Below are 16,739 nucleotides of genomic sequence, written 5' to 3' on the forward strand. Positions count from 1 at the left end.
GAAATAGCTTGGAGCGAGGTCAGGACTGAACGGAGGATGTGGCAATCACTCCCAGCCAAGGTCCAGAAACGTTCCAGTGGTGTTGGTGAATAATTGTGTGTAGAGTTCCCATAGACGGGTGCATCTCTTTCTTCTGTTAGTTGAAGAGGTCAATTTTCACAGATCAGGCTTTCTACTCGCTGAATGTTAAGAATGTTCAGGACGGCAGTGGGCTCCGAGCCACCTAGGCCAGCATCTTTATCCATGGACCTACGGTCTTCTTTAAAACGTTTGCACCGTTCAGATGTTTTACTGCGGCTGAGTCGCATGAATGATGTCCATTGCCTCCATGCCTTCCTTCACCCGGAATTTCATCACAAGTCCCAGTTTGACTTGAACGCCCCTTGGTCATAACACCATAGATAAGGTGGATTCATCCAAGTGACATCAGAGACAAATTGTACAACGTACAGCACATAGAGGTGAGTTCTTGGTTGAGGTGGCTCTCTTTACAAGGCTCCATAGCAACAGTGTTGAGCTCCAGTATAGCATCTCCAAGTCATAGCAAACTCTCAAGGAGTGCTGTGTCAGTGGAGGCTCAGGTTGTGGGTTCAAGGCTTTGTGGCACCATGCTGATGTTGTGATGTATCATGGCCTCTGTCCTCAAGCTGGAAAAATGTTTGTTGTTGATACAGCTGTTCAAAAAATATAATTAAGTCTTTGTGAAGGAAACAAAAACATACCCTGTACAATTTGGGGTAAAACTGGGTTGGGTTGTGGACAAGTGAGAAGGAAAGAAAAGGATCTTCTCATGACCTCATCTAGTTTTCCGTTTATGATGGAATCTCCAAGTGGTGCTCAAGTCAAGGCAGCACACATGTCTGAGATTAAAATCCCTTTATTTTTCTATATGATCTACTGCTACACTAATGCATTTATTCCAGCGTTTCACTAGCGCTTGGACATCATCAAGACGTGATCGGACCGCCTGCTTCACGTCTGAAATCCTGGCATCCCAGGAACTCCTTGTAGAAATGGCTTGGTGCAAGGTCAGGACTGTACAGGGGATGTGGCAATAACTCCCTGTCGAGGTCCAGAAATGTTCAAGTGGTTTTGGTGAATGATTGTGTACAGTTCCCATAGACAGATTCATTTCTTTCTTTTCTAAGTTGGAGAGCTCGATTATCAAATATCAGGCGTTCCACTCACTGAATATTGACAATGTTCAGGACTGCAGTGGGCTCCAAGCCACCTAGTCCAGGATCGTTATTCATGGGCGTACTGTCGTCTTTCAAACGTTTACACCGTTCAGCTGTTTTCTTGCGGCTGAGTCTCATGAATGTACGATGTCCATCCCCTTATGCCTTCCTCCACCAGGAATTTCTTCACTATTTTTGGTTTGACTTGAACGCCTCTTGGAGATAACTCCATAGATACGCTGAAATCCCCCAAGTGACATCAGAGCCAGATAAAACAACTTACAGCGCACCCAGCTAAGTTCTTGGTTGAGGTGGTTGAGCTTGGCTTGCAGGCTCCATTGCTCAGTTGTAAGAGCATTGGTCTCATAAACCAGAGGTTGTGACTTCAATTCGGGTTGGGTCTCCTGCTGGAAAAAACAGCATAGACCAACATAGCTAGTGACCAGCTTGACTAGCAATTATACCAACCTATGTTGTGTTCTGTGCTGGTATGCTGGGGACCAGCATCAGTATCTTGGCACTATAATGTTATAGTGTTTCCAGCATACCAGCAACAAAACACAACATATGCAGCCCATGGATTCCAAAATACCAACATTTGATGGTAGGCTGTTCATCATTTGTAACAATATGATAATTTACCAATGAACAGCAAACAAGTTTTGATTAAAAAAAAAAAGTTATTAACAAAAACAAAACATGAGACCAACCTCTCAGGGACACATTCACACAGTTACTTTCACACCACAGTAGTGTAAATGAGTGAGCTTGGCCCTCACTCATTTTTTAGGGGTCCGCAGGTTTATGAGCCCTGAAGTAGTTCTGACATGTCCTGATATTTGTGTATTTTTCTTACTTATAAACATATAAATGTAACCTTACTCATAAGTATATAAATGTCATCTCTTTTACCTAGTGCAAAGTAAATGTCCAGGATTGAGGGAAGAGGGACACAGATGATCTTATACACAGAAGGCTTTTATGGTATCCTGTAAATATTTTCATTTTCCCCTGGAAACAGACATTCAGGGTAAAGCAGTGCCAACAGGAACAGTGCACTATGAAGAACGTGCACTATGGACGATATGGCTGAAAACTGTATCACGATATCAGTGTTTCATAACAGTCGATATCAATAATTATCAATATTTTTTATGACCCATTTAAAATAAGAACCAGGAGAAAAATATATTACATATAAACATTTAAAAAAAAAACTTAACCGTTCTCTGATTATAATCCCCTCAGTTATTAAGATAGAAATGTTGACAACCATGGAAAACTCAAATAATTGAAATGTAAACATAAGTCTAAAGTCACAATGAACACTTAACAATTATCTCTTGTTTGCTTACATTTAAGGTGCAAAATGAAAGAAATGCTTAATAAAATGTAATTAGATAGTGCAAAGTGTTAAATATATACCGAGAAACCTGAGAATTTAGTGCAAGTTTAGTGCTAGGAAGTTCACTAGCTGTTCACCTTCTAGTGAATAAAGTGTTTTTAAAATATGTGCAGTGTTTTGTAAAAATAAATAAAACTGAGGTAGACTGGGATACATCTGTAATATAAAAAAAACAAACCAGCCTTAGAAAAGTACTTTCGGCCAGGAAGAACATAGCGTGGGTCAAGCACGTGTATAAGCTTTTTATAACCTGGCTTCTCGACAGTGCTAAGCGGAAGCATGTCTTTGGCTATATGATATACCACTGCCTCCGTTATATCTTTGTACCGTTTAGATTTTTTGTCATAAGGCACTGATGCAGAGTACCTCTCCATGGTGGTCTGCTGCTTGTGCAGTGTTGCAGCTACAGATGTTGTTGGTTGAATACGGCTGTGAGCGCGGCTAAGGTGGTACATCAAGTTCGTGGTATTACCAGTCTTGGCGGGGAAATCTTGCATAATTTGCAGACGACACTGGTCTGACTATGGTCAGACTTATAATATTCAAAAAAATGCTCTGACTTTTCCTCTTTTATTTACAATGTCCTCGCTCGCTGCAGCACTCATTTTTTGCTTATAAGGAGGAATCCAGCAGACCAGCACAAGACAACAATTTGATGCAACCATAAGTGATACTGTTACATGATTCGCTGTTAGCGTATCACTCCCTACGTTGCTAGGTTACCAGAGACCGAGTGCCTTTGTTAATGCAACCAAACTAGCTTTACAACCTCTGTTTTCTTACAACAAAGAATATATACGTATATGTATACGTTTCATCGAATACATTTTTTATTGATATCGATCACGTGTCTGTCGCGATACATATCGTTATCTTTTTATCGCCCAGGCCTAGGTGTTAGGTTTGTAAAAGCCCACTTTTACACCCTATACACAGTCATACATCTTTGTGCCTCTCTCTTTGTGCTGCTTACCATGAACTGATTTGCAATGCACACAGACCCTGTAACCAGCAGTGGTAACATTCCGGGCATCTGAGGTCAGTCCATGTGCTGGTTGTGCGCAGTCACAGGTGAAGCCTTATCGTGTGGCCAAACGCTTAAAAAAATACAAGAGATCCATACCGAATCCAGACCCCTGTCATCGTCCAGGTTCCCATGCAGGCAGGGATCGCAGAGTCTGTGTTTTACATGACACAGTGATGGTCTGTCTGTATCTTGCCTGCATGTTTGCATTTGGTTTCTATAAACCAGGTGGCTGATCATTTTCACGGTCACAATTGTTTATAAAAAAGGAAATAGAAACATAAGCATGATACCAAAAAAATTACTGTATATTATCATCAACAAATATTGACCACGGATAAAGAGAATACAAGCTTTTGTAATCTTAAACAACAATTTATACTTTTTGCATTACGATTTACATTTACACCTTAATATCACAAACATCTCTAAGCTACATAAGGCAATATTTTAGGCACCAGGAGCTGAAGTGTTTGTGCTTAATAACATTATAGATAACAGTGTCATAAGCTAACCAAAAACTAAACCAAAGAGCTACCATAACATGAAGCTATCCAAAACAGGGTGAAATATATTATAAACATTTACACCACAGCTGATACTGACAACCACCTGTTATCTACATACTGTAAGGCATTAGCTTAGCCACCGTGAGCTAACCGGTTTGTGCTAAGCTACATAAGGCAGTATGTTAGCATGATATAGCAGCGTTATCTACATGCTAACCAAACCATGTAAGTGACATTAAATGGCAGTGTTTTACATAAACTGGAAAAAGCTTGTGAGAAAATAAGGAAAAATAAAATAATATTAGTTTTACATTATCAGAATTAGGATAATATATGATTTAATAACTTACCCATGGTTCCAGCTTGCTGGATTCTCCTCTTTCGTTCTGTGTTGGAGGTCACAGTCCCAAGTCCGGATAAAACGGGAGGGTTGCGTCAGGAAGGGCATCTGGTGTAAAACCTGTGCCAAGTTGTAGTGTGGACTGGGTATTCCGCTGTGGTGACCCCTGCCCGGGCGCAGCCGAACAACAAGTTCTCTGTTGGAGTCTTAGTGTTGTTCTGAGGTAAATCTAAACTCCTCCCACTGTCCAGAACATTCCGTAGAGCTTCAGAAAGGTTTCTGACCTGTATAGTGCGTGAGATCTTCCACACGCGCAGGAAACTTATCGTATCTACTGTTTTATTGATATGTGAGTGTACATTAACAATTAAAGACCATTTACAGATTCAAATGATGTATTACACTTATGTGTATAAATAAAAATGATGGAGCATTTTAAGTTATTTTCACGGTTACCATAAAAAATGCCAGTGGTCCTACCACCGGAAGAGCTGACCCCATCATCCTGGTACTGGTATTCTGATAACCGTACTGATGCTAGTGACCAGCATCATAATGCTGTGATGCTGGTGCTGGTATGCCGGTCACCCTGCTTATGCAGGTGCTGATGACCAGCATTATAGCAACCATGATGCTATTGCTGTTATGCCTTACTGATGCTGGTGCCCAGCATACCAGCACCAAAACACAACATATGCTGGTATAATTGCTGGTCAAGCTGGTGACCAGCTTTGATTGTCTATGCTGTTTTTTTTTTTCAGTTATGAGTGATTTCCATTGATTACTTTTTTAAAATATGCATTTTTTATCATGCATATAAATCATGCTGGTCTATGCTGGATTTTTCAGCAGGATCTTTTGTGGCAAGTTTTAAAGATGATAAACCTTGCAAGGTTGTATTCCTCCCTTTAGCTGTTGGCTTTGTGACAGTGCAGAGTTCCTGCATCGAATCTCCAGGTCAGTGCAGACTCTTCAGGAGTGGTGTTTCAGTGTTTAGTCTGTTGAGGCTAAGGTCAGAGCAGTGGTTCTCAAACATTTTCTGTCATTCCCCACTTAAGTGGGTGGGCGAATTTTTAACCCCCACTTGTCAACAAAATGATAACGAAATCAGCCAAGTTTACTATTTATTTAAATATCAATTTCTAAACCAATAAGATCGAATAACAGATAAAGTACACGTGCAATTGTTATAACAGGCTTACTTCGTCACTTATCTAGAGCTTTAAGTCGAGTGGCTTATTAACGTGACTGGGGTGTGTTGTCTCTAAGTGTCTTCCTACTTTGTTCAGTCTCGTGCTGTCTGCTGCCAGCGGTTTAAGACACAAAACACACACGGGTCTCTCCTCTATCCCACCATCCCCACCATGAATCCAAGTGCAATATAGGCTTCATCGTGTTTTTCTTTCGGCTGGCTTTTGGTTGATTAGGCTGATGATGCTGAATCACCTGCTTTTTTGTGGTCCATGTAACAAATGTATCCATTGACGTTATTATGCTCACCACATACAGTACGCTACTGACCCAGTTTGTGTCCGCGGTAAAGTTAGTTTGATATTCGCATATTCGCATCTCCGAATTCAATAGCTGCGTAAATAAACCTGCAAATAAGATACCCACATATATTTCCTCTCTACATTGTCTTTCAGTTACATCCGGCTTAAATTATACATGTTTAAAAGCATAAACACCATTATTCTCTACAGCGCAACAAACGATTTAGGGATCATCGCAAAATGCCGCACACCAACAAAAAGCGTAGAACGATATTGATCTTCACTTTTGTTCAGCGCCTGAAGGATCAAAAAGAGGCACATTGGAAACTAGAAATGCCAGACTAGTACTGCCTGATAAAATATTAATTTTTATCAAAAATACAGAAACATCAGCATACACATTGGAATAAATTAAATTACATATATAAATTAATTTAAGTTAAGCCTTTATTTGTCACATATACATCACAGCACAGTAAAATTCCTTCTTTGCATATCCCAGCGTAACTGGGGTCAGAGCGCAGGGTCAGCCATGATACGGCGCCCCTGGAGCAGTTAGGGTTAAGGGTCTTGCTATAATACCGAATGTTTCCTTATATATTGTTCCTCTGCAATTAACATGCCGACATTAAACCGTTATTGTTGCACTATGGTTCCACTTTTTCTCTGATGTTATTTTAATTTACTTGTATAAATGATCCATTTCTTTGCATGTGATCAGAGGTGTCAAGTAACGAAGTACAAATACTTTGTTACCTTACTTAAGTAGAAATTTTGGGTATCTACACTTTACTCAAGTAATTATTTTTCAGCCGACTTTTTACTTCTACTCCTTATATTTTCACGGAATCATCTGTACTTTCTACTCCTTACATTTTAAAAATAGCCTCATTACTCCTATTTTATTTCAGCTTGTCATTCAAAAAACAAACAAACAAAAAAGCATCCGGATAAATCGCGCCATCCGGATGGAGTGAATTTGATTGGGGTTGGATGAGAAGTATAAATATACCATTCCGACACCCTATTGGTTGGTACGCGATCCATTCCACCTGCACATGACGTCACGTCACACACTTCAGCAAGGACGTTCGAATAAAATAACATTTTCGGTTGATAAGGTTGTGATAAGTAGACGAAGATGTCCGTGATAGAGACTCAAGATTCGAGAGAAATGTCACAACTAAGCACCAGCGAGGAAGGAAACAGCACCAGGAACAGGAATGATATATATATATAAGCTTGGATGTACATTTACATTCCAGTAAAGGTTACTGATGACACGCCTCTGAAGTTTGACTTTTTGCACTATTAAAATACTTATAGGCAACTAGTTATCATATCTTCTTCTCCATGAAACATGTTAATGCTCAGTAGTACACATATATGGTTCTTTAATGTATTTGCATTGTACTAAAATGCATTCTTTTTCAATTGCTATATACAGAATCCCAAATCAGTGTGGACGTTGAAAAATACAACAAAAAACCAACAACACATTTTAATAATTTTTTATGAGGTGTTAGTGCAGTATATAGGCCCGTGGCACAGCCTAAGCTTTTATCCTTAATGCTTATCCCCCCTCACGTTACTTTTACTTTTATACTTTAAGTAGTTTTGAAACCAGTACTTTTACACTTTTACTTGAGTAAAAAGCTTGAGTTGATACTTCAACTTCTAAAGAAGTCTTTTTAAACCCTAGAATCTATACTTCTACCCAAGTAATGAATGTGAATACTTTTGACACCACTGCGTGTGATTGTTTAGTTTCGAGTGTCTGATTTTTATTGTCAATAAAGAAAAGCATGAATTAGATTAGGTACTTTTCTATGATTTTCCACTAATTCCCTTCCGTTCATTGCGCCATACCTGTCTGTATTCCCCACTAGTGAATACACGCCTAGCACGCCTCACACTTTAAGAACCACAGGGTTAGGGGTTCAAGTCCGCGTGGCACCAAGAAACAAAAAAACATGGCCTGTACAATTTGGGTTAAAACTGGGTCAGATTTAATACACCAGAGAAGGAAAGAAGAGGATTCGAAAAACTAATTTAAGTGTAAATTATGTATGAGAAAAAATATTACCAGTTTCCGCCCTGATAATCCGGTATAAATTACATGCCTCCCAATCACAGACAAGTTTCTTATCTCTAATTATTATTATTTTTTCATTTATAATTTTTTTATCTATACTTACACTTATGTTACTATACAGAACTTCAAATACATTTGTTTCCATGTTTGTTGAACAATAGTCAGATTTTCATTGTAAATAACTGCGACTCTTCCTCCTCTACCAGGTAGTTGAGGCTGGTGCATGAAGCTGTATCCAGGAGGACTGTCTTCATTAAACTCTACATACTTGTGTTTAATCCAGGTTTTTGTTAAATACAGTATATCAATGTTCTGATTTATGATAGTTTCATTAACAGTAAATGCTGGCTATGTATTCAGTGTGCTCTGAATTTTTGGTCTTTAATTTTTTTTTTCCCAATTATGATTATTAACATTTAACGAACGATACAACATAGTAAATATACAAAAACATGCATTTAAAATTTTAACTTTTCATCCCACCCCAAACCCTCCTTCCTCCCTTTAACGACAAAACCAGCCAAAAAAACAACCAAACCACAAAAAAAAAATTATCCTCTACTGCTTCTTCATGTAATAGATCAATAGTATCAATTTAATTTAACACTTGTTCCCATGTTTTATGAAAGGTTTTTAAAGACCCTTTTTAAAAACAGTGGATTTTTTCCACTTTTAAACATAAAATAATTACTTTTATTCATCTCCCATAAGAAGGAGGGGAAGCATGTTTCCACTTGAGGAGAATAAGCCTCCTGGCCAATAGTGTGGTGAAAGCAACAACGACTTGAGTTTCCGAAGATAAATTTGGTTCAAGAGAAATTCCGAGTAGAGCTGTTAGAGGATTTGGAGAGATTGACAATCCAAAGAATTTTCCGAAAGTATAAAATATTTTAGACCAGAACTCTGTCAATCTTGGACAGGACAAGAACATATGCGTGTGATTTGCGGGAGACTGTCCGCACATATTGCAAGTGTCATTTCTGTTCTGGTATATTTTGGCTAATCTGTATAGTATAGTGCGCTCTGTGAAGAATCTTGCACTGCATCAGTCTATGTCGTGCGCATATTGAGGAAGAGTTTATTAGATCGAGTGCATGATCCCATTCTGTTTCGCTCATAGAAACCCCAAGTTCCTGTTCCCATGCATTCTTCCGTGTTTCAGTGGAGTAAGAATTTAACACGCCAATTGATTCGTATATGTTAGAAATTAACCTTTTACTATGTGGATTAGGAGCAAGAATGGTGTCCATTTTCGAGTCAGGAGGAAGGTTGTACAAAATATCTAATCTGAAAGAAACAAAAAAGATGTGTTCTGGGAAGATTAAACTTTTCTGACAACTCCGAAAATGACAAGAATATACCCTTATCATAAAGTTTTTGATAGATATAAGACCTCTAGAGGACCAGTCAAAAAATTTACGGAATACATGTGTGTAAATGAGAGGAACCCAAGAGGAACGGTGAGGATACAGGGAGCAGAGGTAAAGAAGGTGCAGGACTTTAAGTGCTTAGAGTCAACGGTCCAGAGCAATGGAGAGTGTGGAAAGGAGGTGAAGAGGCGAGTACAGGCAGTTTGGAATGGGTGGAGAAAAGTTTCAGGTGTGTTGTGCGATAAAAGAGTATCAGCGAGAAAAGGTGTACAGGACATTGGTGAGACCAGCAATGCTCTACGGCTTAGAGACTCTTCAGAGTGGCACTGAAGAAAAGACAGGAGGCAGAGTTGGAGGTAGCAGAGCTGAAGATGTTGAGGTTCTTCTTCGGAGTGACAAGGATGGATAGGATCAAGAATGAGTTCATCAGAGGGACAACCCATGTTAGATGTTTTGGAGATAAAGTCAGAGAGGCCAGATTGAGGTGGTTTGGACATGTTCAGAGGAAAGATGGTGAATATATCGGTAGAAGAATGCTGAGGTTGGAACTGCCAGGCAGGAGGTCTAGAGAAAGACCAAAGAAAAGATTTATGGATGTAATGAGAGAGAACATGAAGTTAGTTGGTGTGAGAGAAGAGGATGCAGAGGATAGGGTTATATGGAGGCAGATGATTCGCTGTGGCGACCCTTGAAAGGGAACAGCCGAAAGACAAAGAAGAAGAAGAGGACCAGTCAAAAAAACTGCATCAGTACATGATGGTAAAAAAGATATATTGTTTTCTACAGGTGAAAGAACAGATGGAGCGATTAACCCAAAATGTTTTCTAAAACTAACCCATATTCTAGGAGTATTGGTCACCACTAAGCTGTCTGAGACATTTTTAGTGTTTATAGGAAGCTGAGAGCAGATCAAAGGGAGTAAAGCGAGTAAAGGGACGACTTTGAATTCTATTTTGGCCCAAACAGGGTGTTCAGAAACTCTAGAAGCGTTAATCCAATATAAGAGCTTGTTAATATTGGAAGTTCAAGAACTTTTCTTCTAACTGTGCATGTTGGCCAAGCCACAAAAAACAGTTAGTTATCTGGTCCAGAGTAACAAAGAAAGATTTGTTAATGTAAATTGGCATATGTTGGAAAAGATATAAGAATTTAGGCAGGATTGTCATCTTGACCAAATTAATACGACCAATGAGCGATATTGGAAGGAAGGACCATCTCCGTATATCTTCCCTGTAAGCATCTAACAACGCATTGAAATTTTTTCTAAAAACAAACAGATATCTGAATCCTTCCTGAGTCCACTTAAAAGGAAAAGGGTATTTAGACAGCACCTCAGCTGCCGGATTGATTAGAAACAACTCACTTTTTTGAATTTGTAACCTGACCATTTACAAAACAATTCAAAAATTTGGAGGATTGGTGGTAGTGATAAAATGGGGTTAGATATACACCGCATTCCAAATTATTATGCAAATTGGATGTGTCATAAACATTAAATATTTAGTTTTTAAATTAATGAATAACATGAAGACAAGTTTTTAAACAGTCTTGTTTACTGATGAGTGTCGTGCAACCCTGGATGGTCCAGTTGAATGGAGTAGTGGTTGGTTGGTGGGGGACCACCATGTCCCAACAAGGCTGCGACGTCAACAAGAAGGTGCCGGAGTTTGGGCCGGAATCATGGGGAGAGAGCTGGTAGGCTGCTTTAGGGTCCCTGAAGGTGTGAAAATGACCTCTGCAAAGTATATTGACTGACCACTTTCTTCCATGGTACAAAAAGAAGAACCATGCCTTCCATAACAAAATTATCTTCATGCACGACAATGCACCATCTCATGCTGCAAAGAATACCTCTGTGTCATTGGCTGCTATGGGAATAAAAGATGAGAAACTCATGGTGTGGCCACCATCCTCCCCTGACCTCAAACCCATTGAAAACCTCTGGAGCATCCTCAAGCAAAAGATCTATGAGGGTGGAAGGAGGTTCTACCTGTTCATCTAACGATTCCACATGAGACTCCAACATGGAAAGCCTCTGGCCGTACTCAGACACAGTGGCTTGTACCCAGTCAAGCTTCACGTCCAATGCTGAAATAACGGTCTTAAATTCGGCCGCTAAGGTCGCTCTATGTTCTTCTAGTAGGCCTGTTAGGGCTGCCATGCTCACCTCGCCCGACATTGCGGGTACTTCGGCTTCTTTACTGGATGCCTTCGCCGCTCTAGTTGTCATTTTGAACATATATACTTATTTAGAAAAGAAAAAAGATTAGCCTTAGTAGTTTTTTGGAAAGAGCCAGAGGGGACACGAAATTGAATGGGGAGGCGAGACAAACACCTCTACTCCATTTTACTACTTTTGGTCTCTATATTAATTAAATTACTAAAACAGACTTTCTGGGTTGTTCTAAATTTTGTTTAGCTCGGGGAACAGACAGCCTCACTATGGTGAAACCTTAGTGACGACTCTGTGCGATTGGATTAGCCTGTTTGTCTGCTCCCTGCCCTGGGCTCTGCATAGTCACTGATTAACTAGGCCTGATCTAAGACTATTTGTTATACTACAAGAAAGTGTGACACTGTCTTGCCCTAACAGGCCAGCTTTATTCAGCGACCATAACCTGCTGTAAGTTACAGTATGTTGCCACGTCGCATTGGGATAAGCCCAGAGCAGACTACTTCATCTGACATCGCCTATCCTAATTTAAATAACACTGTAACGTTATTTTTGCTAACCACTCCGGTACCCTGGCTCCCCTAACCACTGCTGCCCCTAAAGGCCTGGCTAATTTATGTGTCTTGGTGTTGAGTCTCCTATAACTAGAGCTTTTTCAGGTTACTCAGCGGGTGTCTCACTAAGGAGAGCAAACCTGTTGGACACATGAAGCGCAGAGTAGGTGTGCTCCGCTGGGGTAGCCTTAGCTTTGGCTGAATGAGTATGCCGCCGAGTCGTCACCCACCTGCTCTGCTGTAAGGGCTCTAATGCCGGAGTCGGGGGCTGGCTATACCCAGACATTCCGCCACAGAAATAATGCTGCTATCGTGCTCCAACCCTCTCTAAAGTCTGGATGCACTAACACTAATACCTTCTTCATTAGCGTAATACACACCTATCACAAAGTTACCACTTATGACAGAGGAAGAATGTTTAAACATCTTGCACTTCACACACTGAACAAGCTGAATGTTAACCATGATAATGTATCTGAGTCTGGGTTTTGTTGTTAGTGGTTGGATTCCACTTGTTGTTCTTAGACAAAGAAACTAGCTTATTCGGCAAAAAAAAAAAAGGGCAAAAGTAAAGGGGGGAATAAAAATTAACTTACTGTGACACCTTAAGCTAGACTGACTCACCGGATTTGAGGAAATCTGCTTCCATTCTGTAAAATTTGGACACAGATATCATTTAAACACTCAAACTTCAGGATCGCATCACATTCCATTGTTGCTCTAGCGCAGGTCAGAGGGTCAGCCCTTGCCCACTCAGACATCAGACACAGCATACAGTCAGTGATGTAAAATATTTTTTATTTATTTTCTGTAAATGCTCCTAAATTCAGTTCCTTGAATACCAAACCCTATAATCGCTCTGTGTACTTCAAAAGGCTTCATTTTGTCCAAAACTGGTGAGACCTACTATACAAGCGGAGAGGGGGAAAAAAAACACCACTGGGGGAAAAAGGTTGACATATTTTACAAGACGAGAAAAATATTCAGGAAACATTTTTTTGATACAGCTGTTCAAAATATATACAACTGAGTCTTTGTGGAAAAGAAAGAAAAGAAACTAAAACATGCCCTGTACAATTCGGGGTAAAACTGGGTTGTGTACAAGAGAGAAGGAAAGAAAATGATTTCAAAAACGAGTTTAAGTGTGAAACACGAACAAGACAATATTACCGGCGTGTGCGCTGATAGTCCGGTATAAATTACATCATCATCATCATATTACATCATTGCGTCATCGTTATAGTTATCACGGACACTTTGCCAGGTTCTCCTCGGAGAAGGAGCTCGCTCTGTCACCACAAAAATGACAGAAAAGAAAAAAACCGTTGACGCCTTGAATATTGGCAATTGTAACTTCAACGATCTCTATGTACATTTAAAATTATAATAATAACAACAGCAATTACAATAAGTCATGATTAATCTAAAAGCATATTAGATTATAAACATAAAAGTTGTGCCTGATCGTGATAACTTTGTCCGCAAAAAACGTTTGTTATATGTTTTTTTTTTGTTGTTTTTTTGGTAACGTGTTATTTAAAGGCTAGCTACATAACGACTTCATGACACATGCGCAAGTGTTGAATCGCAGCCACTGAATAACGTACAAGGATATAAACATACACACGTATATTTTTCATGTATATATATGTGTATGTATTTTAACTTGCTTGCAAACAAGAATAAGTTAAAATCAATCGAGTTATTTGACCGACTTTACTTTAAGTCGTTTCGTAAAAATATACAACAAACAAACATTAACAACAGAAAAAAAACGCAAAAAAGTATCCTTCACATAAGTGTAACACCACTTAACTGTACATACAAGCGTTCGTGAAGAATTCGCTTCGTGATCAGCTAGCTTGTTTCCAGGATGCGTAATAACGCGTTTTTTCATCATGGCTTTTATAATGTGCGTTTCGATTTGCTCAGCACTTGTGCTACTTCATACTTGGGCACATGCACACACAAATAGGAAACGTCTATCTATCCATCTATATACTGCATCTATATATATATATATATATATATATATAAATAATCCTATAAACGTGCAATTCATTACTTATGCATGTGTTACGAAGCCCTTACGAAGTTAGCTATGCAGAAACAAAAGGAAAAAAAAACAAACAAAAAACAACGAGTTTTTTTTTCAAGTGGTCAGAACGCATCACAAAAATCACTACGATACCATACAGAGAAAAAAATACTTACTGAAATTTCTTTGCAATTCTGTACAGAATAATCGTTTTGTTTTTTTTTTAGTTTTTTTTTTTTAAATAACCTCTGAGACGAATACCAGACGCATCCGCATTAAATAATTCTTCCAAAGAAAGCGAGAAGAACAAAACAGAAAAAGAAAAAAAAAAACGGAGCACATCTAAAACATCAATATGAATAAGGTAGTATTTGGTCGATCGTCATTCCGATATTTTTCGTATATGTACAGTTATTTACAGGCATAAGAGAATCTCTTCATCATTCTTCGCAGTCTCTGGTTTCTTTTTTTTGTTCCTTGATTTTTTTCTTTTCATTTTTCTCGTTTAAATCTATCACATCATTAAAAAATAGGCGCACTCATTCACTCACACAGTAATAAATACAAAAAACACAATTATTTCTTCTTTTACATACTCTCATACACGCACACACACACAAATATTGCAAAACAAAAAAACGTAGGATTAAAACTGACTCATGGAATCAAGTATTTTTTTCATTTGAGTTTTGTCTGTTTTCTTCTTCTTCCTCTTCTTTTTTTCTTGTTTTAGTGCAAGTTACATTTAGTTTTTTTTTCTTTTCCCTTTGCGGAAGTCCTTACATTCTTCGTTCAGTGATGTTCTACGTTACAGTCGCGGACAGCTCCGCCCACTTTTTCAACCAATAAGGCATAACCGGTACAGTGATCGCTCTCGCTCTCGTCTCTCACGTCTCATTCGCTGGTGAAATTTTCCCATTAATAGACACACACACACACACTCTCACGCACACATGGCACATGCAGGTTGAATCGAACCTCCTCCAGAGAACGATACAAATGGCTCTAACACACAAAACGTGTGTTTTCCTTTTGATTTCGCACAAAAACGATCCTCCGCCTCCTCATCTCATTTCTTCTTCTTCTTTCTAGACTCTAGAAAATGTCTGGTGTCTCGTCACTGCTATGTTTCATGACTGCTCCTCCTTCCTAATGACGTTCATTTTCCTGAAACGAACGTGATCTAGTTCATCCACTTGCGGCAGTTAGCGGCGCCGCACAGACACGCCATCTTGCTGTGGTTGTCCACCAGAGCCAGTTTGTAATCGTAGCAGAGCTAAAAAAAAACACACAAAACACAGAACGAGAGGTGTTGAGGATACAATGGAATACATCAAGAAATTTCCAGAAGTAAATTTAAAATTCGCTCACGGCTAAACGTGTCTAGTTTTCTGTTTCATTAACAAGTGACTGATGAATGCATGATGCACTATATAGGCAAAAGTATTTATCCAAACCTGTTATTGATTAAATTTAGGTGTTTCAATCAATCAGGCCCCCTATTCCCAGTGAAGGACAATCTTAATGCTTTTGGACAATGCTATGCTTTTTATTAACTTTGTTGACCACAATTTGTCGAAGGACCTTTTCTATTCCAACATGACTCTACCCCATGTCTCTACAGAATGCATGGACACGAATTCACACAGAAACAGATGCTTACGAGCTCTCGAACCAGTTTGACGCTTTGATGTGGGCAGATAAAATTGTAAGATGAACCCGGCAAAGCTAAACTGAATTATTTTGTGTCCTGCAGTGTTTTATTTTCCTGTTGAACCACAACGCTCTGCCAACAGTCATAATTATTTAAATAAATGAACTAATTACTAACAAAGTTTAATCTCGTGAAACAAGTAGCTTCCCGTTTGTCCAGGAAATGCTTGTTTTCTTAGCGACAGTTAAAATAAATAAATAAATTAATTAATAAATAAAAGAAAATAAATTCACTTTTTCCCCTAAATGTAAAAATTGCAATCTCTTCTGGTTGGAAAAACTACAGTGTAACGAGCGATCCAGTGGGCCGACATTGCGACTCCTTTTATAAATAATGAAAGCAAAAATATATACAATACAATATGTATAGATTATACATTCATACAATAAAAAAAACATTATTATTATTTTGTATAGTTTTTGTTGTTATTAATAATAATCTAGCAGTAATTAAGATGATTATTATAATTATTTTTACATGGTTTATTTTTTGTTATTAATAATAATATATAATAATATGTAATTAAGATTATTGTTGTAATTACTGTATTATTTCAAACTACTGTACTCTATAATTGATATAATAATTATTATTATTAATGTCCTATTTTAATTATTAATTCATTATTATAATTGAATAATAATTATTACTATTAATAATGCTCTACTATCACTATTATTACTGTGTATATATACACACACACATACACACGTTACCTCTTCTCCTTTCTCGATCCTGCGGTTGGAGCTGATGATGATTTTGTAGCCTCGCTCGAAGGTCACGACCTCCGCCACACAGTTTGGTGAGCAGGAATGATTGATGTACCTGCACACACACACACTTTAT

General features: G+C 38.6%; 1 protein-coding gene across 4 annotated transcripts in view; it reads right to left on the reverse strand.

Annotated features, from left to right (window-relative positions):
* Nucleotides 1-12,922: 12,922 nt before the first annotated feature.
* The window catches only part of kmt2cb (lysine (K)-specific methyltransferase 2Cb), a 64,251-nt gene continuing 60,434 nt past the window's right edge, over nt 12,923-16,739 (reverse strand). For all 4 annotated transcript variants that reach the window (XM_053502209.1, XM_053502218.1, XM_053502200.1 and 1 more), the window contains 2 exons: nt 16,610-16,718; nt 12,923-15,455 (listed from right to left, as the gene is read on the reverse strand). In XM_053502209.1, the coding sequence (XP_053358184.1) occupies nt 15,363-15,455; nt 16,610-16,718 (202 nt within the window). In that variant the 3' untranslated portion in view covers nt 12,923-15,362. The remainder of the gene's footprint in view (nt 15,456-16,609; nt 16,719-16,739) is intronic.

The sequence above is a fragment of the Clarias gariepinus genome, chromosome 1 (genome assembly GCF_024256425.1).
Source record: "Clarias gariepinus isolate MV-2021 ecotype Netherlands chromosome 1, CGAR_prim_01v2, whole genome shotgun sequence".
NCBI classification, from domain to species: Eukaryota; Metazoa; Chordata; class Actinopteri; order Siluriformes; family Clariidae; genus Clarias; species Clarias gariepinus.